Consider the following 21,120-nt stretch of genomic DNA (forward strand, 5'->3'; position numbering starts at 1 on the left):
CAGTTTTTAAAATTAAACTTTTTTGTTGTTGAGAGAATGGTGGATTGACATGATGTTGTAAGATATAATACAAAGAGGTACTTCCCTGGTGATCCAGTGGTTAAGACTCTGCCTTCCAATGCAGGGGGTACAGGTTTGATCCTTGGTTGGGGAGCCAAGATCCCACATGCCTGGTGACCAGAAAACCAAAACAGAAAGCAGAAACAATATTGTGACAAATTCAATAACGACTTTAAAAAAAGAGTTCCACATTAAAAAAAAAAAAATCTTAAAAAAAATTTTTTTTTAAAAAAGAAATAATACAGAGAGATCCCTGGTACCCCTCTACCTAGTTTACCCCAAGGGCAATATTTTACAGAACTAGAGTACAGACTCACAAGCCCGATACAGACATTGCCACCATCTAGATACAGAATATTTCCAGAGGCAGAATTTCTTTTGTTGCCCTTAGAGCCACATCCACCTCCCCTGGGGCCCTATTCCTAACCTCTGGCAATTTCTAATTTGTTCTCTATCTCTATAGAGATGAGCTAGAGAATGTTATACCATGTTACATAAGAGGAACCACACAGTAAGCGACCTTCTGGAATTGGCTTTTTTCACTCAGCATGATTTCCTGGAGATTCATCCAGATTGTCGTGTATGTCAGTAGTCCATTCTTTTCTTTGCTGGGGAGCATTCCCTGCTACCGTTCGTTGAAACCGTCACTTAGTGAAGGACATCTGGGTTGTTTCCAGTTTGGGGCTACTACAAAGAAAGCTGATATGGACATTTGTAGACAGGGTTTTGTTTTTTTGGTGAACATAAGTTTTCATTTCTCGGACATAAAGCCTAAGAGTACAGCTGCTTGGTCACGTGGTAAGTACGTGTATAGTTTTATAAGGAACCACCAGACCGTCTGCTAGAAGCCCTGAATCACTTTACATTCCCACCAGCAGTGTCTATGTGACCAGTTCTCTGCATTCTGGCCATCAACTGGTATTGTCACTGTTTGGTGGTGACATTCTGATGTGTCTGTTGTGATATCTCATTATGCTTTTAATTTGCATTTCCCTGATGACAGATGATGTTGAACATCTTTTACGTGCTTATTACCATCTGTTTACTCACTTTGGTGAAATATCTGTGTCTTTTGCCTGTTTCCTAACTGGATTTTTCTTACTGTGGAGTTTTGAGAATTTTTATAATGTCTAGATACTGATCCTTTTTCAAATTGTGGTTTGCAGATATTTTCTCCTATTGGTAGCTTGTCTTTTCATCCTCTTACCAAGTTCTCTTACAGAGAAGCTTTTAAGAAGTACAATAGATCAGTTTTTCCTTTTAGAGTTAGTGCTTTTTCCCTAAACTGAGAATTTCTACTTGAATATAGACAGAGTTAAAGTAGCTTATATTTTCTCTCCATTAGCTATACTAAACCTCACTGTCCAGAATTGAAGACTGGTTTATTTATAATAGATACATAGAAATGGAACTGGTGCAACAAATGGAGGGTATTTTTGAAAGGTTCTTGCTATATATTAATAGCTATACCTATAGCTGTATCTCTATACAAAGCGCTTTCTAGAAAGGTGATGACAATTTATATGTCTCTCAACAGGATATGAGGGCCCATCTCACTATATTTCTGCAAACAGTGACTATTTTAGTGTCTTAGATTGTTACTGATTAGGGGTAAAAATGCTCAGAGGTTTGAAGACTCTTCACCTACACTCCTCATCTCCTGCCAGCTCCCAACCCCAGGCTCCCTCCCCACAGCCCACCTTCCTGGAGCAGACGGGAGATGTTTTTCTGGCACCACAATTTCTTACATTTCCAACCTCAGCCAAGCATGACCCAGTGGAGCATCATGGGTTGCCTTTAGGACTCCAGGATCAGAACAAGGCTTGCCTTCCTGGCAGAAACAAATAGAAATTAAGCAAAATACATTTGGCTTCAGAGCTCAGGGTCCCCCAAGGGGCAGAAGCTCCAGTCCCATCTTTCCACCGTCGCCTGGATGCCTCTGTGTGGATGACTCACAGTCACCCCCAGCTCTTTAAACCTGAGCTCGGCTTCCTTCCCTGGTCCTCCCCTCCGCATTCTCTCTCTTGGGTACCATGACCTATCCTACCATTCAAGACAGAAACCTGGGAGTCACCTTTAACTCCACCCATCCCCATTCTCTGCCTTTAATACATCACCCTGTGATTGATTGATTAGTGGGCTGGCTGTTGAGTTTTCCAAATTTCTGTTTAATCAGGACTGTTTTGGGTTGTGAGAGACAGAAGCCCATCTCCAGCGGCCACATGCAGAGCAGGGGCTCATCTGTCCTAAAGAACCGAGAAGTCCTCAGAGAGGGTCTAGCTGCAGCAGTCACTGGGCTTCAGAAGATGTCACTGGCGATCTTTCCTCTCTGGATTTTGCTCTACTTTCCTCTCTGACGCCCTAGTCCTCAGGGAGGTGCCCCCAGCCCCATAGGCAGCTCCATGCTTCTTCCAGCTAATGGTCCAGCCTCTGATCAGCTCTCTCCAAGGAATCTGATGGGCCCTGATCCCTCTCCGGCTGGGACCAATCGCTGTGTTCTGGAATGTGGGACAGCCTGAGTCATGTCCCCATGCCTGATGGGGGAAGGTGGCTCCAGGGCAATGACAGTCCCATCAGTGTAGCTTAGAATACTTTCTCAAAAGACAAAAAATGTAGCATAGATCCATGTGTTAGAATACACATGGATATACATGTGCGCACACACACACATACATGTATATCATACACATACATGTATAGGTATACATGTATATATATGTGTATATCATGTATATGTATATCATACATACATGTGTGTATATGTATATACATACATATCATGAATGTCATACATCCATATAGTACGTATTAGAAGTCCTGCCTTCTAACACCCTTTTTCCTCTCCATTCCCGTCGTCACAACTGTATATCCTCATAACTGGGTCACTGCAAACACCTCCAAACTAGTTCCTCTGCCTCCACACCCTCTCCCATCCCACCCTTGCTCGCAGTCCTCTCTCTCAGAAGCTTTTTCTCTGTGAAGATGCACTTGGAGGTGCCTGTATCCTGCTTACAAGTGAACTCCTGGAGGGAAAGACGCAGGTCTGGATGAACCTCTCTTCACAGATTAAGGACCAGCAGCATCACCAGTGCAATGGATGAGAGATGGGTCTTCCTAGTCCTGCCTAGTCCTTGCCTCCTTCAGACACCCTCGGGCTGCAGGTCCTTCTGTTGTCTAACTTCCCCTGGGTAGCGGTGGGCAAGGTGGGAGCGCCTCCAGCAAGGTAGGGTCTCTCTCTGGTTCTTGGGAGGATTACCATTCACTGTGGCCCATCCTAACAGCAAGACACTTTGCTTTCAGCAAGAGGACTCTGGCTTGAATAACGTCATCCTGTGGCCTCCCAACCCTGAGCCTCTGCAGGTACTGAGAGCCGTGCTCTGTGTGGCTTACTGTGAGACCCTTCCTAACCTCTAACTGGTTGCAGACTTTTGGCATGCTGTGTTTGTTTGCGTTTTTAGTTTTTCTCCTCTTCCTTCTCCCTCTGCCTCCTCCCGCCCACCTCAGATTAGTCATAAACACAGTTGATATCTGCAATATATGTTTGGATTTCTAAAACTAACATTTTGGTGTGTCTTGCCAAACATCTGGGCTTCCCTGGTGACTCAGTGGTAAAGAACCTGCCTGCCAATGCAGGAGACCTGGGTTTGATCCCTGGGTCAGGAAGATCCCTTGGAGGAGGAAATGGCAACCCGCTCCAGTATTCTTGCCTGGGAAATAGCATGGACAGAGGAGCCTCACGGGCTACCGTCCATGGGGTCACGAAAGAGTCGGACACGACTTAGCAGTTAAACAACACCCAAGATCTGGCTCGGTTGCTATGCTGTGAGATGCTGAATATGGCTTATGTTCTCAAGGTAATGAAACTGCCAATACTGACCCTTCCAAACATTTCCGCTTTGATTTCCTTTATCCTGGAGGGAGGCTGAGTATGGGGTGCTGGCCGCCCTTTGCCACCAGTGGGCAAAGCTGAATTGTCCTAAGGAATATTGCTTTCCCAAGCGCCCGCAGTGTGGGTGTGCATCGTGCAGCTGGCTGAGTCCCCTCGTTAGAGCTCTTCCCGAAGTGTTTGCCATCCACTGGGAAGGAGGGCAAATTGGGGGCTTTGCCTCCCTTTCACGGGGATTTTTCCTGGAGACAGCGTCAAGGTAGGTGTGTGTGCTTATGGGTGTGGTCAGTGTGAGGCGATAAAATGTAGCCTGCTGTAACATCCCCACACCCAGGGGGAGGCATGTTAGTCACCCACATGCTGAGTTCCTTGCCTTAAGGAAAGAGTAGTTCCACCCACCAAGCGTGGCTTCCAGAAGCTCTGCTTGGTGCTGTTGATGAAAATAATCAATAATATAAAAGAGTTTTATTTGAGCCAAACTTAGGACTAGCCCAGAATCCCAGCTTCCCAGATTACTCTGAGAAACTGCCCCCGAGAGTTTTCAGAGGAGGAATGACTTGAACTGATTAGATACATATTTTTTTAATTTCTAAAAATTTATTTGGCTGCACTGAGGCGTCTTAGTTGTGGCATGCAAACTCTTACTTGCAGCATGTAGGATCTAGTTCCCTGACCAGGGATTGAACTCAGGCCCCCTGCCTTGGACCACCAGGGAAATTCCTGATTGGAGATTTTAAATAGAAAGTTGTGGTTGCTATGTTGGGCATGGTCTTTAGGGGGCAGAAGGCAAGAGTAGAGAAGGGGCATTGATTAAGAAGTTATCTAGAGGTCAAAAAGATAAATGATTATGGCCTGGAATGAGGTATCAGGGAAGAGGGTTCCTGGAAGGGGATGTATTTTGAAGGCAGAGAGAAATGCTTAATGCGGGATCGAACCTAGAGGGTGGGGGAAAGAGCAGAACCGAGAAGGAGCCCTAGGTGTTGGGTCTGAGCCTTTGGGTAGCGGGGAATGTCATTTCCTCAGATGGGGAGGATGGGAGGAGAGGAAGTTTTAGGGAGAAGGGAGAAAATCAAAGGTTCTGGTCTGGCATAAAATCTGAATGCCTCTTGGGAGCTACAGTGAAGAGATCTGGTGGGCATTTGGATACATAAGAGATGGGGCCTGAGATGTATATTTCAGTCATCAGCACAGGTATTTAAATCCATCCGACTGGACCTCTGTCCATGGGATTCTCCAGGCAAGAATAATGGAGTGGGTTTCCATTTCCTCCTCCAGGGAATCTTCCTGACCCAGGGTGAAACCCAAGTCTCCTGTGTCTCTTGCATTGCAGGTGGATTCTGTATCCGTTGAGTCACCGGGGAAGGCCATTGGGAGAGAGTGAAGGACTTGATTAATTGGAGATGCTCCAACATTTAGACATAAGCCCAGGGGGAAGTGGGAGAACCAGGGTGGGGGTGATTTTTGAAGGAGTTGAAGCTGGTTCAACACAAAGGAAAACGAGGGACCTAAGGGATCATGAGTATCGAGGAACAGACAGGGTATAGTGGCGTCAGACCCTGCTGACAAACAAGGAGCAGATACCTGTCCATTGAGCTGATGATGTGCCGGCCACATGAGGAAAGCCTCATATTGCCCTGCAGGTCCTTGACAGGCACAGGTCCAGTGGGGACAGGGATGCAGGTTGCAGGGGGGAGATCTGATGCGGGAATTGGAGATAAGGAAGTGGAAAGAGGTGTGTAGGTCATCCAAGAGGTTTTCCTAGGAAAAGGAACAGAATATTGGGACAGTAGCTAGTGGAGAAAGTTGCCTGGAAGGTTTAATTAAAGACTGAAGATACTGGATGCCCGTGTGCCAGTGGGCTTGTGGAAGAGAGACAGGGATCGGTGGAGGATGGATGAGAAAGGTCAACGGAAAGAAGGCTGACCTTGAATGTTTGAGAGGGATGGGGCTGGAGCAGAAGTGGGCTTAGAGGGGAGACATTTCCATCACTGTGGACTAGAGGAGAGAGGACAAAAGCAGATACAGCTGGGATGGCTGATAAGGATGCAGAGAAAGGGGTGCATGTAGTGTGGGGCAGGGGGTGGAGATGAGGTCAGAGGAGGCAGGAGGTATGCCAAGCATGGAAGCTGGGGGGATAACAGGTACCTGGGGAGACTGGGCCTTCATGTAGTCACTGAGGGAAGCCGGGTACGAGCCACGGTAGGACCTCTCTTCATAGACTCTTGGCAGTAGGCCAGCAAATTAGCTTAGTGATTTTTTGCTACTGGCATTTTTTGGAAGCAACTGATGTGTCAAATTAATTATTCACCGTTTTACCTTAAAATGTTAAGTTTAATAACATTACAATTGTCCTATATCTAGAATCTGCCAAAGAGCACAGTTATTTCTTCCTTCATCAGCACAAACACTCTACAAACTCTGAAATTTAGTCATGTGGACTTGGTTTCTTGTCTCTATTCCCAAGGGAAGAGAAGTCATTGGTGGGGAAATTCACACACGCAGACTGGACCAACTCTATGCATTTATTGAAGGTTCCTTAGTGACTGAGGCCTTTTGACCTTGGAGGAGACTCAGCCCCTCCCGGATGCCTGTTCCTGCATGCTGAGTCCTACTTGTTACTCCCACTCCTTCCCTCCTGCTGACTGATTCACTGATGCCTCCTGGCAGGCGGACTGCTCTCAGGAAGCCCAGAGCAACCACAGCTACTAAAATGCACAGCTGTGACTCATAGGCCTTTCCTTGCTGGTGACTCATTTTCCTGTGGGCATCAGACGTGTTGGCTGGGAATGAGAAGAAAGCCGTATGTCCAACCAAGGCTGTGAAGGGGGACTGGCTCTGGGGCAGGAAGGTACAGTGCAGTGGGAGGTCACTAGAGAGTATAACACTGAGCCAAGGGCAGCTGCGCGGCCTGAGCCTGAGCTGCTGACTAACGCACCAGTTAGTCTCAGGGTCCTAACTGGCATGTCCTCTTTGGAACAGAGGTGGAGGTGGTATGGTAATGAGGGTAGCTTCCATCCAACAGCCCTTCCTGGGGTTTCATGCATCAGGACTCTCACAGAAGGATTTATGGTGAGAAAAGGGCCACGTCAGCCCACAGCCCCAGCACCTGAAAGCAGGCGTGACAGTGATTCAGTGTTCTTTCCTGAGTGTCTGGTTCTGGGGAGCCCTGCAGAGACACCTGAGCTCTGAGCACATGGATTCCAGAGCAGAAGGGCAACCCTCATCCTACCCTGCTTTACCACTTTTGAACTTCCTCTTGGCCTTGGGGCTGTCATGAGACCTGTTTATGGCTCTGAAAGCATGGGGAGGAAAAGAAAGACAGTCAATCCTATTATTTTTTTTTATTAATATTATGGCTTGACTTAAAAAAATATGATAATTAAAAATGCTCTTTTAAAGCAGCTCCATTGTCTGGATGTTTCTGTAGTTTGAAAAACAGGATTTTCCACTATAGAAACTGTGGTCAGTGCTGTGAAGCAGGAGGGTGGGAGCAAGGACAGCTGAGCTGGCCCTGGGCATCCCGGAAGACTCTGGGGTGCTGGAGGATGAGCAGGAAACAAGCGGCATAAGGAGGCTTGAGGGCAAGTCACCGTGCAGGCCTCCCCAGCCCAGCCCTCACTGGGGCAGGTCTTTCTGGTTCTGGCTCAGGGCCCATGAGGCATCTGGGTCTGAGGTTCATTCCTGAAAGCGACCTCAGCACGGTGGCTTCAGATTCTCTGACATCCACGGAGCAGAGGACCAGGATAAGAGAATCTGTGCTATGCGAGGCACCCCAGGGCATGCTTCCACAGGCTGAGGTCAGCTGTGGCTCAGGCACTGTGTGATGATTATTTTGCTTCTAGGTAAATGGCTGCTAAGTATCTGCATGGGCTTCCCTGGTAGCTCAGATAGTAAAGGATCTGCTTGCCAGGGCAGGAGATGAGGGTTTGATCTCTGGTTCGGAAAGATCCCTTGGAGAGGAAATAGCAACCCACTGCAGTATTCTTGCCTGGGAAATCCCATGACAGAGGAGCCTGGTGGGCTACTGTCCTTGTTGTTGCAAAGAATGAGGCATGACTTAGTGAATGAGCACGCACACAGGCACACAAGTATGTGCATATGTTGTTTAAATACAAATGCCTGGCATCCCAAGTTCAGCTTGGAGGGTGTCTCTCCATTTCCAGAGGAACCCAGGGTACTCAGCATTATGATGGCATTGGCAGAACAGCATCTTCTAATAGTCTACTGACAGTAAGTGGGCACCTGGGATGATTTAAGTGTGCTTAATGAGAAATAAATTGAACAAAGACAATTAAACAGCATGAATGCAGAATGGTAACAGTGGAGAGAGTTTGTTTAGTATGACATCTGATGGCCCAGCCTAGAGGGTTGGTGCTAATTTTTGCTGGAGTAATTATTAAAGTTTGTGAACTCCATGGCTCCAGGTTTGGCCGGATGCCGCTTCTGAAGAATAGGATTGACTATTTTAACTCCAAGCTGAGAAAGGCACTGGGGCTCCTAGTTAATGAGTTCTGAATCCGTTTCTTCTTTATAATTATAACTAACATATATGAGTGTCTACTATGATCTAGCCTTGTACCTGGTGCTTCACACATATTATTTTATTTAACCTTCGAAACAACCCTGTAAATATGATCCCTCTTTTCCAGATACGATACTAGAGGCAGAGAAGACTTACGGCTAAATAAACACTATAGTTTGGCTTTGAACCGCTGGACCTGGCTTCCTGCACCCTTGTTCTTTTTTTCTTTTATTTTTATTGGAGTATAGTTGCTTTCTTGAACCCTTATTCTTTTTAAAATTTATTTATTTTTAATTGGGGGCTTCCCTGTGGCTCAGCTGGTAAAGAATCTACGTGCAATGTGGGAGACCTGGGTTCCATCCCTGGGTTGGGAATATCCCCTGGAGAAGGTAATTGGAGGATAATTGCTTTTCAATATTGCATTGGTTTCTGCCATATACCAACATGAATCAGCCACAGGTATACATATGTCCCCTCCCTCTTGAACCTCTCTCCCACCTCCCACCCCATCTCACCCCTCTACATTATCACAGAGCACCAGATTTGAGCTCCCTGTGTCATGCAGCAAATTCCCACTGGCTATCTATTTGACATACGGTGATGTATATGTTTCAGTGCTATTCTCTCAATTCATCCCATCCTCTGCTTCCTCCACTGTGTCCACATCTGTTCACTATGTCTGTATTTCTGTTGCTGCCCTGCATATAGGTTCATCAGTACCATCTTTCTAGATTCCATATATATGAGTTAATATACAATAGTTGTTTTTCTCTTTCTAACTTACTTCAATCTGTATAATAGGCTCTAGGTTCATCTACCTCTTTAGAACTGACTCAAATGCATTCTTTTTTATGGCTGAATAATACTCCATTGTATATACGTACCACAACTTCTTTATTCATTCATCTGTCAACGGCCATCTAGGCTGCTTCCATGTCCTAGCTAGTATAAACAGTGCTCAATGAACATGGGGTGCATGTGTCTTTTTCAGTTATGGTTTCCTCAGGGTATATGTCCAGTAGTAGGATTACTGGGTCATCAGTTCAGTTCAGTCGCTAAGTTGTGTCTGACTCTTTGTGACCCCATGGACTGCAGCATGCCAGGCTTCCCTGTCCATCACCAACTCCTGGAGCTTACTCAAACTCATGTCCATTGAGTCGGTGATGCGATGCCACCATTTCATCCTCTGTTGTCCCCTTCTCCTCCTGCCTTCAAACTATCCCCTAATCAGGGTCTTTTCCAATGAGTCAGTTCTTCACATCAGGTGGCCAGAGTATTGGAGTTTCAGCTTCAGCATTAGTCCTTCCAATAAATATTCAGGGTTGATTTCCTTTAGGATTGACTGGTTGGATCTCCTTGCAGTCCAAGAGTCTTCTCCAACAACACAGTTCAAAAGCATCAATTCTTCGGCACTCAGCCTTCTATATGGTCCAACTCTCACATCCGTACACGACTACTGGAAAAACCGTAGCTTTGATTATACAGATCAAAGATGTCTCTGCTTTTTAATATGTCATCTAGGTTTGTCATAGCTTTCTTTCCAAGGAGCAAGTGTCTTTTAATTTCATGGCTGCAGTCACCATCTGCAGTGATTTTGGAGCCCAAGAAAATAAAGTCTGTCACTGTTTCCCCACCTATTTGCCATGAAATGATGAGACCAAATGCCATGATCTTATTTTCTGAATGCTGGGTCATGTTGTAGTTTTATTCCTAGTTTTTAAAGGAATCTCCACTGTTCTCCACAGTGGCTTTATCAATTTACATTCCCACCAACAGTTGCACCCTTATTCTTGAATCAAGCGTCATGCTACTTTAGCATGAAAATGAATAGATGTATTAAAGAAATTCCGAGGAGCAAAAAATAAGATTTATATCTGTATTTCAAGTGCAATCATGTAAAAAAAATCACAGGACATTACAGTCCATCTGACAACCCCAATTCTGAATAAAGGGACTCTGCTCCATTTGGACAGGTTTTTTTTTTTTGCCACATTGACAAAGTTCTCTCGTCACTCACTTGGGGCAGGCAGGTCGGGGATTGGGGTGAAATGATTTGGGTTTTCTGACCTTATGTATCTCTCTTTAAATCACATTGATACTAAAATATTAAGCACAGACAAGACATTAATATTGAACAGTTTTTTGAAGTTCCAGAGGTTTTCCTCTCCCCTCAGACTCCAGATGTCAGAACTTGTGAACTCTGGCATCTTTGAGGTTCCTGGGTCCTTTGGGGGGTAATTCTTACCACTTTTGATGCCAACAATTTTGAGGAAGGGAAGACAGATATTATTCATTGAATGTTATCTCTCGTTCATTCACTGAACTGTAAGTTCCATGAGGGTAGGAACCATAACTCTTTTATTCTAATTAAACATTTTATTTGGAAATATTTTTCAGATTTACAGAAAAATTGCAAAGAGAATAGAGAGAATTCCCTTACTCTTTCCCTAAACTTCCCCTGAGTTAGTATCTTACACCATATCTTTTAAAATATATATATATTTTTATAATACATCTATCTTTTAAAAATATATTTATTTTTGGCTGCACTGGGTCTTCGTTGTTGCACGCAGATTTTTCTCTAGTTGTGGCAAGCAGAGGGTCCTCTCTGTCTGTACTTATGTTGCGGGGGCTTCTCTCTGTGGTGGCTTCTCTTGCGAAGCCCAGGCTCCAGGGCATGTGGGCTTCCATAGTTGTGACCCGTGGGCTTAGTTGCCCTGCAGCCCGTGGAATCTTCCAGGACCAGGGATCGAACCCGTATCCCTGCATTGACAGGCAGCTTCTTAACCTCTGGACCACCAGGGAGGTCCACGCCTTATCTTTTAAAATCTTCTGTATCAACCTGAAGTCTAGACTCAGCCCTTCCTGAACATGAGATGGAATCACCCAAACCCCCACACAAACTCGATTCTCTTATTTTCTCCACCTTCTCAGGGTAGAGTGGGGGTTCAAACCCAGCTCTCTCTGACTCCAAAGCTCGTTCATTTATCCTACCATGTTGCACCATGTTTCATGAGAAAGCGTTCCATTTGGGGAAGCCTAAAATTCCACCTGGGGGCCTCCCGGTTCTTGGCCTGACAGAGAGAGAGGTGAAGAATGGTTGGGATGATCTAGCAGGACCGGTCTAAGCCTCTGCCCTCGCTTGACAGGGAGGATGGGCGGCCCACTGGCCCTAGCACAGAACATGTGTTCCCCCTCCATATTTGGTAGCCTGGCAGTTGTTTCTGAAATCCGATTCCTAATGCCATGGGGATGACCTTTGGTCTACTTCCCAGCATTCACCTGTAGTCACACTGCTCCCCAGAAGCTCATTCCAAGAGTGGGCGACTTGGCAAGACACCCTGGCCATGATCTAACCGTGTTAATTAAACCTTTTTATTGGCATGACCAGTAAGCCATGGTCCAGAGAGGTGGAGCATATTTGAGAGGTAAGGTCAGGAGAATTTTTCTTTTTTAGTAGGGAAGCACTTTAGCTTTGGGTAAAGTGTATTTTTTAGGACTGGAAAGTTGTGACTGTTTGAAGACTGCTTTTAAATAAACCCAGAGCTCTGGAGTATTCCTGAGCCAAAGAAAGGCTGTTTGTTTACTCAAGCAATGGCAGCAAAGGAAAGATTTGAAGAAGCAGCCTGACAAGGCTGTTTGTCATGTGGAGCGTTGCCAGTTTTGTTTTTTTTTTCCCAGCCTGCAGTTTGGAAGTGTAAGGGGTAACTTTAGAAACGTATCCTGTTTTGTAGTGACGCCTGTTGACACAGCAGACCCCTAGGAATCCTGTAAGCAACAGGGCTTAGTACTGTTGCTAGGATGGGGAGACTGGATGGGGAGCGGTAGGGGTGGGGAGGAGGAGGGACGGGGGAGGGAAGAGCTCAAAGGCACTGCGGGAAATGAGGCAGAGGTGAGAGCTCCACAGACCGAGTGTGCGCCCCTCGATTTGCAGAGGTGGCTAGCAGACTAAACAAGAATGATCTATTTTTCATACATTCAACAAGTATTTCTGGAATGCCTCTCCGTGCCAGGGGACCATTCTGGGCATTGACTCCAGGCCTCTGTACCACAGTGTTCGTAGATGTCCAGTTGGTTTAGTTCCTTGGAGCATGGCAGGAAGATGATGGGAGTCATAGGCAACTATTTCCACTGCCTGGTGAGGCAGCATAAGGCAGGGCGGCAAGGGCGCCGAACCATCTGAGTCCAAGTCCGGGCTCCACCGCTTCCAGACTGTGTGATTTGGGGCAAGTGGCTTAACCTCTCTGTGCTAAGTGATCTTAGTGGTAAAACAGGGTTGTTGTAAGAACTGGATGAGTTCAAATATGTTATGCACTTAAAAAAAAATAGTACAGGCTACCCCAGTTGTCTGCCTTCTGAATGTAGAGCATTTCTAGGAAAGCTTTTGGAAGCTGATATGGCTTAAAGCAAAGAAGTGATTACCTTAGGACATCTCTTGCTGATAGATGCACAAAATAAACTGTATAAAGCCCATGTGCTCACAGACACAGTTCAGAGATGCGGCAGCGTGATGCTGGGATGTTGAGTGTGGCTTCCAGGGAAGGTGCGTGGCGTGTGGACTCAGTAGGTGGAGCACGTGGACCCAGTAGTTGTGGTTTCGGGAAAACATGTACAGGCCTTTTGTAAAAGAGAAGTGATGTAAAGCAAGCTTGAAAAATCAGTGGAGTCCTGTATGTGGCACATAGATAGTGTTCGTGATAATATCTGCTATGGTTATTATACCAAAAAATATGCGATGCAGGCATTGGGTGTTATTACTAGACCTGGCAAAAGTTCCTCAACCTTCTGCTTCTGAGAAGTGGAAAACGCATTTTACCTGCCTGCTTAGCACACAGGGATTTTTGTAAGAATCAGAGGATGTGAAATAACTTTGCCAGTGCAGTGTGCTGTGCCCATAGATGGTACAACTGCCTTTATTTTGACTCCATCCAGGTCTGTTTTCGCTGGAGAGAACTGCTGTTCTTCTTACAGATTTGCTTTCTATTAGGAGGACAGGTGGGGCTGAAAACTGATAAAGGTCTATCCTATTTTCTTCTCTGAAGACAAATCTGAGGCCTTGTCATATTTCCTTTGCCGGAGGAAATTCAGCACGTGGTCCCCTCCCCACCTTTGGTGAGAGCAGAGCTCTGCCTCCTGATTCTTCTGTTGTTTGCATCTGTCTGAGCTGTTAGATACATCAGTGTCTTTCCAGAAGTACTTTAAATTACCCTTGATCATGGAATAAAAAGCAGGAGATTTATCTGTTCAATTATTTGCAGATAATGTGGTAATTGAAAGGGAAGCCTGGCTGCAGAAGGTATTTGGAGCTGAGACCTGTATGACAGTTAGACAAGCAGGAAGTGGGTTAGAGTTTTAAAAATTCAGGACCCTGATATGAAAATGTCATTCACTCTGTATTATGATTCTGGAGTCATCATAGTAAAAATTGTAAAGCAGGCACCCAAAGGTAGTAAGATGGCATAAAGAGCCTTCTTCAGAAGAGTCAGGGACGCTTTAGAGTTGGAATTTACTGTGACTGGAAGTTTGTATTGTGTTGATACTACTCTAGAGAGTGATTTATGTCCAGGACTCACAGATCAGAAGACTGAGGTCCACAGGACAGAGCAGGGAATGGGTCAGCCAGCATGGAGATCAAGCCAGCCTGGGGTCCACAGTTCCCCTCTTAGGTGAGGAATCGACCCCAGCTCCCCGCCTCCACTGAGATGCCTCTCCCTGGCTTTGGGATCAGAGAGGATCAGGTCCACCAGCTTCCCCTGCTGTGTGATCTTGGCCAGATACATAACCTCTTAAAACCCCTGTTTTAAGACAGCGACACGAGTGCTGATAATACAGCTCAAAATACTTCAAATTTTTGTCTGGAGTGGCTTCATGTAGAAATTTGAGTAATGCGATGATAAATCAAAAATAAGCCCATAAGAAGATTTACCGTTAATTTTTTATTTTTAGTTGGAGTATGGTTGCTTTACAGTGTGGTGTTGGTTTCTGTTGTACCGCAGCATGAGTCAGCTCTATGGATATATTTGTTGTTGTTGTTGCCGCCCAGTCGTGTCCTACTCTTTGCGACCCCTCTTGAGCCTCCTTCCCACCCCCGCCTCACTCCTTGGGGTCATCCCAGAGCACCGAGCTGAGCTCCCTGTGCCAAGCAGCACCTTCCACTAGCTATCTAGAGATAGTATATGTATGTCAGATTTACCATATATGAGATTTTCCATTAAATTTTTAAAATAACAACAACAAAATCCCCAGAGACACACATGGCATCTTCCTCGTAAGGCTGAGGTGAAGACCGAAAGCCAAGCTGCTGGCCCAGTGCCTGGCACTTAGTAAATGCTCAGTACACAGGTGCTTTATTACTGTTGTGTTCTTTCCCTTCATTCTGTCTCAGCAAGAGTGAATGAAGATTTTTCGAATTGTAGTATTCCTATTTAGCACTGGAAACTTTGGGCTCTCGAGAGCTGAAGCATCTTTTATACTTCACCTCTGGACACAATGGGGTGAATACAAGCAGCCGACCCCTCAGTGAAATAGGCCAGATGGGGAAACATTCCGTCTTGGCTTTTCTCTACCGGCTGAGTCTGTACTCTCTGCTGCAGCCTGCCTTCCTCCACAGTGGCCAGAGACAGACTGCCAGGAACTCTTGTGTTCATATTCTAACAGAGCCAGTGGCCAGTTTACCCTTCCTCTGCTTCTCTGGGGAGTCTTGAGGAAGGACCTGCCTTAAGCTGACTCTTATGCATATCCGGATGGGCAGGGGTGAGGGGCGCTAGGATTGACATTTTCTGTGAGAACCTTAGGGACAGACGGACAGAAGAGCAGTTCTTTAGAAGAGGCAGATCTGGCCCCAAAGGAAAGTGTGTGTGTTGTTTCGGGGAGCAGGGGTTCAGGAACCCCGCTTCGAAGACAAAAGACAGCCACTGAGGACTTCCCTGGTGGTCCAGTGGTTAAAACTCTGTGCTTCCTCTGCAGGAGACATGGGTTCAATTCCCAGTACAGGAGACATGGATTTAGTTCTCCGGGGAAGTAAGATCCCACAAGGCTCTCAGTGCAACCAAAAACCAAAATAAATACTTAAAAAGTTGTTTAAAAAAAAGAAGACAACCACTGCTTTGAGGAATACTGCTGGGGATTCCTAGAAGTCCTTTCTCCCATTTCTGATATTTGTATCAGACTTAAATGAGCATCATTTAAATTGAGTTTTTAAAACATCTCATCTCTTTCTGTCCTATAATTTGACGTTTTGACTGTGCTTTAAATGTTTGCGTTTTGGTTTGAAAAATCATGTGAACAGCAGACAAGCTTATTGTGCCATTTAAGAAATGGTGACCAACTCTTAGAACGGTTGAGACCTCAGTGAGTGGCCCCAGGGCTCCTCATTTTCTCCCTTCAGTATTTTTTTCCGGTTTCCAGCTGAATTCTGGTGTGCAAACCATAGGGCAGGGGCAGGAAGTGTATTTTCATTGAGGTGAGGCCACAGACAAGACGCACTGAGATCTTAGATTCAATATCACACTTTCTTCAGAAGCAGATGGCCCCCAAAGTGCGATGGGTGTCCCCAGTATGTTTCTTTACTGAAACAGCCAGCCGACTCAGCTCAAATCGCTGGTTTGCTGTGTTTCTCCTCCATTAGGTGAGAGCAGGGCTTTGCTCACCATGTGCCTCCAAAGCCTCGCTCAGCGCCGAGCACTGTCAACGCTCAGATGGACGGTAAAGCCAAACAACGAACAAACAAAAACACCCCTGGCTCTTCAGTGTTGCGATCAGTGACCTATTGATAAAGTCTCTGTGTTTTCCAAGATTCCTACTTATTTCCTTTCCAATGTCTCTTTCTTGTGGCCCAGAAGACTTCTTTGGCGCGAAGTCCAGGATCTGTGCAACCACCTGGGAACAGTCAGAGAGTAGAAAGGAAGCCCGAGGAGGCACCCAAAGGCACGGACCCAGGAGACCAGCCCAGGTAGGACCAGGTCCAGAGGCGTGACCCAGCCCGAGGCGTGGCCAGCTCTTGGCCTGCTCAGCGTTTGTTTTGCTCCGTTTGCTTCGAAAATTTTATCCTAAAATCCATGATGTAGTCGTCGGTGGTGAGATGTTCCAAGCAGTGGTTCCTAGACCTCTTTGTGATTTGCCTAGACCTGCCTGATTGGAAAATTAATATTTTCCTGCCCAGAGATGCATAGTAATGATAGGCTTCCATGCCACAGCATTCCAGGTCTTTTATCCTCATTCTCAGAACTTACAATAAAAAAGATCAAGGCTGCCAAGTGCCTTAGGAGGATGTGGCTAATCGGTGGCAAAGCTGGAGTCTGGATTCCAAGACAGAAGTCAAGGTGGGCTTCCAGAGGGTGAGACAGAGGAGTCAAAGAGCAATCATCCAGTCCCAGGGAGGCTGGTGGATGCATTTCAGAAACCAGCAAGGCTGCCGTGCCACAGCGGAACACAGCCAGTGCAGGTGTGGCCCACTCGTCCGTAGTTTATCAATGCGGCCCGCAGTCGGGTCCTGATTTCCCCGTTGGGGCTCCTGTTCAGCACCCACAGGTTTGGAATCATTCAGAAGTAGAGGGCGGGCAGACATGAACATTCTGTCCCCAGAACAGACACAGGTCAGGACACTGGAAGCAATGAATAATTTTCTGTGAGTTCAACATAGGGTCTGGTTAGAAAAACCTTCCTTAACAAATTGAAGCCCAGCTTCTGGGATGCTGTAGTTATAGACCTTAAAGGAACAAATGAACAAAAGCTGCAAGGACCAAAAATGCAAAACTGCATGATACACACTGTCCCGTGTCCATCACCACCCCGCCACCCACCACCAAGTCCCTGTCACTGACTTTGGGTTTCAAAAGCTTTGCAATCCCTTTTCACTTGAAGAGTTTTAGCAGCATGTTTTGCTTTGGCTTTGAACTATGAAGGTCCTGGGAGAAGGCAATTTCACCCCACTCCAGTACTCTTGCCTGGCAAATCCCATGGACGGAGGAGGAGCCTGGTGGGCTGCAGTCCATGGGGTCGCTAAGAGTCGGACATGACTGAGCGACTTCACTTTCACTTTTCACTTTCATGCATTGGAGAAGGAAATGGCAACCCACTCCAGTGTTCTTGCCTGGAGAATCCCAGGGACGGGAGGCCTGGTGGGCTGCTGTCTATGGGGTCTCACAGAGTCGGACACGACTGAAGCGACTTAGCAGCAGCAGCAGCATGGAAGGTCCTGGGTGAGTAAGAGCGGCCCCTGGTGGCCGGAATTTCCATGCCTTCTGGTGTTATTTTCTGGGTGGCTTTGGTTACGCAGTGCCCTGGGTCGCAACAGAGTGGAACACGACTTAGCAACTGAACAACTGATTATGTGGTTTGAGGAGAAGGCACTTTGAATGTCTTGCATAAACATTGGATTTCTTTAGGGAAATGATGATCATATGGGGCAGAGGTTTCTTTTTTTGCTGAGAGAGGCATGAACTTGAATGGCACCTTTGATCTCAGTTCTTTGCAAAATGGGAGCCTCCTTTGCCTCCCAGAGTTCCATGGCTGTTCCGCCTTCATGAACTTTTTTTTAAAAAATCAGGACAAAGGGTTTAATATTTGGCTCTAAATTGACTGGATGATAGTCTAGATTGGCTTCCCATGATCATGAATCGAATGATCTGGAATCCTACACAAGGGAAGTCACTCCTGGCTGATACCCAACATCCAGCTCTTCTGTCTCCATCTTCATGTGGTTCTGGGATTTTTTGAGAGGTTTGGGAATTACCTGGGGAGGCCTGTGTCCCAGCTGGACTGGGGAGGAATAGCAGCTCAAAGGTCTTTCATTTCTTGTTCCTCAGCTTTAGTCAATTAACTTTGCCTTGAAGACGAATTGTCTCTAATTGGCATGCAAATTGAACATAAGAGGTGCCTTCTAAGAGCAAGCTCAAAAAAAGCAACTTTCTGTTCACAATTTAAAACATGATTCCCCTCCATGAATGTGCCCACGTCTATGGCGCAGGGCTCTGCACTAACTCAGAAACTAGCAAGAAGCGTCCGGGAAACAGGATGTTTACAGGAAGAGAGTGTGAACCCAAGTTCCCCCATGCGATGTTTCAGTGAGGCATGCCACCCTTGGCATCTACAGTAATGATCACCCTAGCATTTGACGTTCATTTTGCAGATGGGGCACCAAAAACTATGCCAAATGCTCTACGCATACGAGACGAAATTTTTTTTTTCTTTAAATGAATTCATTTCCAATTGAGCCCTTACTCCACTAGGCTGGTGGGAATGCCCCTGTCATTGTCCTTGGGAACCCCTCTCCTGACCTGATCTACTGAGACCGTCACCTGTCTCCTCCCACCCCATCATCACTGAGATGTCCACTGGCTCAGGCCCTGTTGCCCCTCGGGCCCTAAGACGGCTGCTTTCACGATACACCTGGCACAGGGGGAACTTTGGTAAGGCTGGGAGCCCTGGTCATTCCCTTCGGCATTCTGGGCTCATCTTATCTTGAACCTGAGGACACAGTTAGGAAGCAGGGAGGGAGGCTGGGAGATTCCCTACTTCCCGTGACCTTCCCCTGCTCTCTCCTCATCGTTCTTGAATGCATTTGTCTTCTCCTTTTCCCTCAACGGATAGCCAGCACTTTTTCTTCGAAGGACACGCTACAGATTTTTACAAAAGATAGAAAATGCCAGTGACCTCAAACTATTTCTACTTTCTACTTGGAAAACACAGAAAGGGCTGCAGTGGCCCTGCTGGACCTGAAGGCAAGAGAATATAAGGAGGAAGGCATACGTTAATATTGCCAGTGATTAGTGAGAGGGGAAAAGGAATTCCCTGGTTTCCCAGTGGTTAGGACTCTGTGCTTCCCTTTCAGGGAGCATGGGTTCAATTCCTGGTCCAGAGAACTAAGGTCCTGCTTGCTGTATATATATATAGCCAAAGATTTGTCCTTCTGCACAAGCCGTCATCTCTACTCTCCAGAGGAGGAAACTGAGGCTTGGAGCACTGTGCCATCCAAGCCCTAGTGGTAGAAAGTCCATTGTATCCCCCCGGAAGCTCTTCTATCCTCTGAATACATAAAAACGGGTTCATACATCCCCAAAGAGGTTCTATCTTCATCCAATAGGGAGTCCCCGCAGTTCAGCTGCTTTGCTTTCCAGTTGTCACAGGGTGTCGCTGTTGTTACTTAGCCCTGCATTGGCCAAACTGTGCAGAGGCTGGGCGGAGCCTCCCAGGTGCTCTGCCCTGCCTAAATCCCTGGGCTCTTGAGCGTGAGGCCCAGTCCCCACTCACGATGAGCGCAACCCTAGGCTGCTCCTCTTACTGCTCATCAGTGTCCACCCTCGAGCACAGCTGCCCTGGAGACGCATCTGGACTGGTTCCAGCTCCACTGTCCAGTCTCTTGGAGCCCTTCCCTTCTTTGGGTACCAAGAACCCTTGCCTTTTAAACATGCACAACATGATGGATCTTATGATACAATCTTCCCCAGATAATGAAGCCATTAGGTTGCACCAGAGGAAACTACAGTTTTGGCAGGTTAAGAAAGATCTTGGATAGTGGCCATTTCCTGTGCTTCACCATCATACTTGCTCATTCTCAGAGGCAGGCGCCAAGCAATATTTCAGAGATAACTGACCTTTCTCACAGAGGGTCCCTAAGAAATTCCCGGGTAAACTTCTGGCACCGCTTTGTCCCTGAAAGGAGAGTGGAAACTCAACAGCCAGCAGTCTTAACTGCTCTTCTTTGGCTCTCAAATGTGAGCAGGCATCAGAATCACCTTCAAGGCTGGTTAATAGCCTGGTTGCTGGGCCCATCCTTCAGAGATTCTGATTCAGTAGGTCTGGGGCTAGGCCTGAGAATGAGCATTTCTGACAAGTTCCAAGGTGCTCCTGGTCCGGGGATCGCACTTGAGAAGCACTGCATTATGCCCGAGATCTGCGTGAGCCGTCGGTCTGTGCTGCTGGGATCCTGGGGAACTTGAACCGAAGGGATGACTGTAGAGGCCATTCCAGGTAGGGGCAGAGTTCCCAGTTGGACCTCTCAGAGGCAGAGCAGGAAGTGAGCCCAGACCTGGGGGTGGATGTTCATTAAAAACAAGGCTGGAGAAGTGATGCCAGATTGAAGAGAACTTGGAGGTCAGGGGAAGGGTTGAGATTTTATCCTACAGGTAACAGGAAGCTGGGGAAGTGCTTTGTGGTTGGTTGGTTTGTATTTAAAGAAGGGTTTATGCGTGCAAGCAAAGTGTTCCAGGAATTTAGGGCCTGATTAATGCACTGGAGTTGGGAGGCTGGAAGGGCCCTAGGGGATGCTCTTTAGTAGAAGGATGGTGGCTGGGAAACCATCCCAGGGGAGAACCTGTTACTGAACCAAACTCGGGTTTGCTTGCTGCACTTGCTGCAAAGCTGATCTGTTGACACTGAGCTGTGCTGAATGGAAGTACAGTGCTTTTTTCAGGCTACCATGTAAGGAGAATGGGCATCTAATGCTCAAAAGATCTAAACTGCTTGATGGCTTTCAGAGAAGGGATTTTAAAGGCAGTATTAATGGATGAGGGTTGATCAGCTCATGAACAGTTTTCTTACTGGTTGATGGTAGGTAACAGGGTGATGCTAGGACAAGCCTAGACGGTGTATTAAAAAGTCGAGTCATCACTTTGCCGACAAAGGTCCATCTAGTCAAAGCTATGGTTTTTCC

The 21,120-nt window shown here is 46.5% G+C and overlaps 1 protein-coding gene across 20 annotated transcripts in view; it reads left to right on the forward strand.

Annotated features, from left to right (window-relative positions):
* Positions 1-21,120, forward strand: part of TACC2 (transforming acidic coiled-coil containing protein 2) — a 233,932-nt gene that overhangs the window by 30,306 nt on the left and 182,506 nt on the right. For 15 of the 20 annotated variants that reach the window (XM_044935185.2, XM_044935187.2, XM_044935188.2 and 12 more), the window contains exons 3-4: positions 3,361-3,420; positions 16,307-16,419. In XM_044935185.2, coding sequence (XP_044791120.2) covers positions 3,361-3,420; positions 16,307-16,419 — 173 coding nt within the window. The remainder of the gene's footprint in view (positions 1-3,360; positions 3,421-16,306; positions 16,420-21,120) is intronic. The other 5 variants (XM_044935175.2, XM_044935176.2, XM_044935177.2 and 2 more) reach the window with 3 other exon arrangements.

The sequence above is a fragment of the Bubalus bubalis genome, chromosome 23, assembly GCF_019923935.1.
Source record: "Bubalus bubalis isolate 160015118507 breed Murrah chromosome 23, NDDB_SH_1, whole genome shotgun sequence".
Lineage (NCBI taxonomy): Eukaryota > Metazoa > Chordata > Mammalia > Artiodactyla > Bovidae > Bubalus > Bubalus bubalis.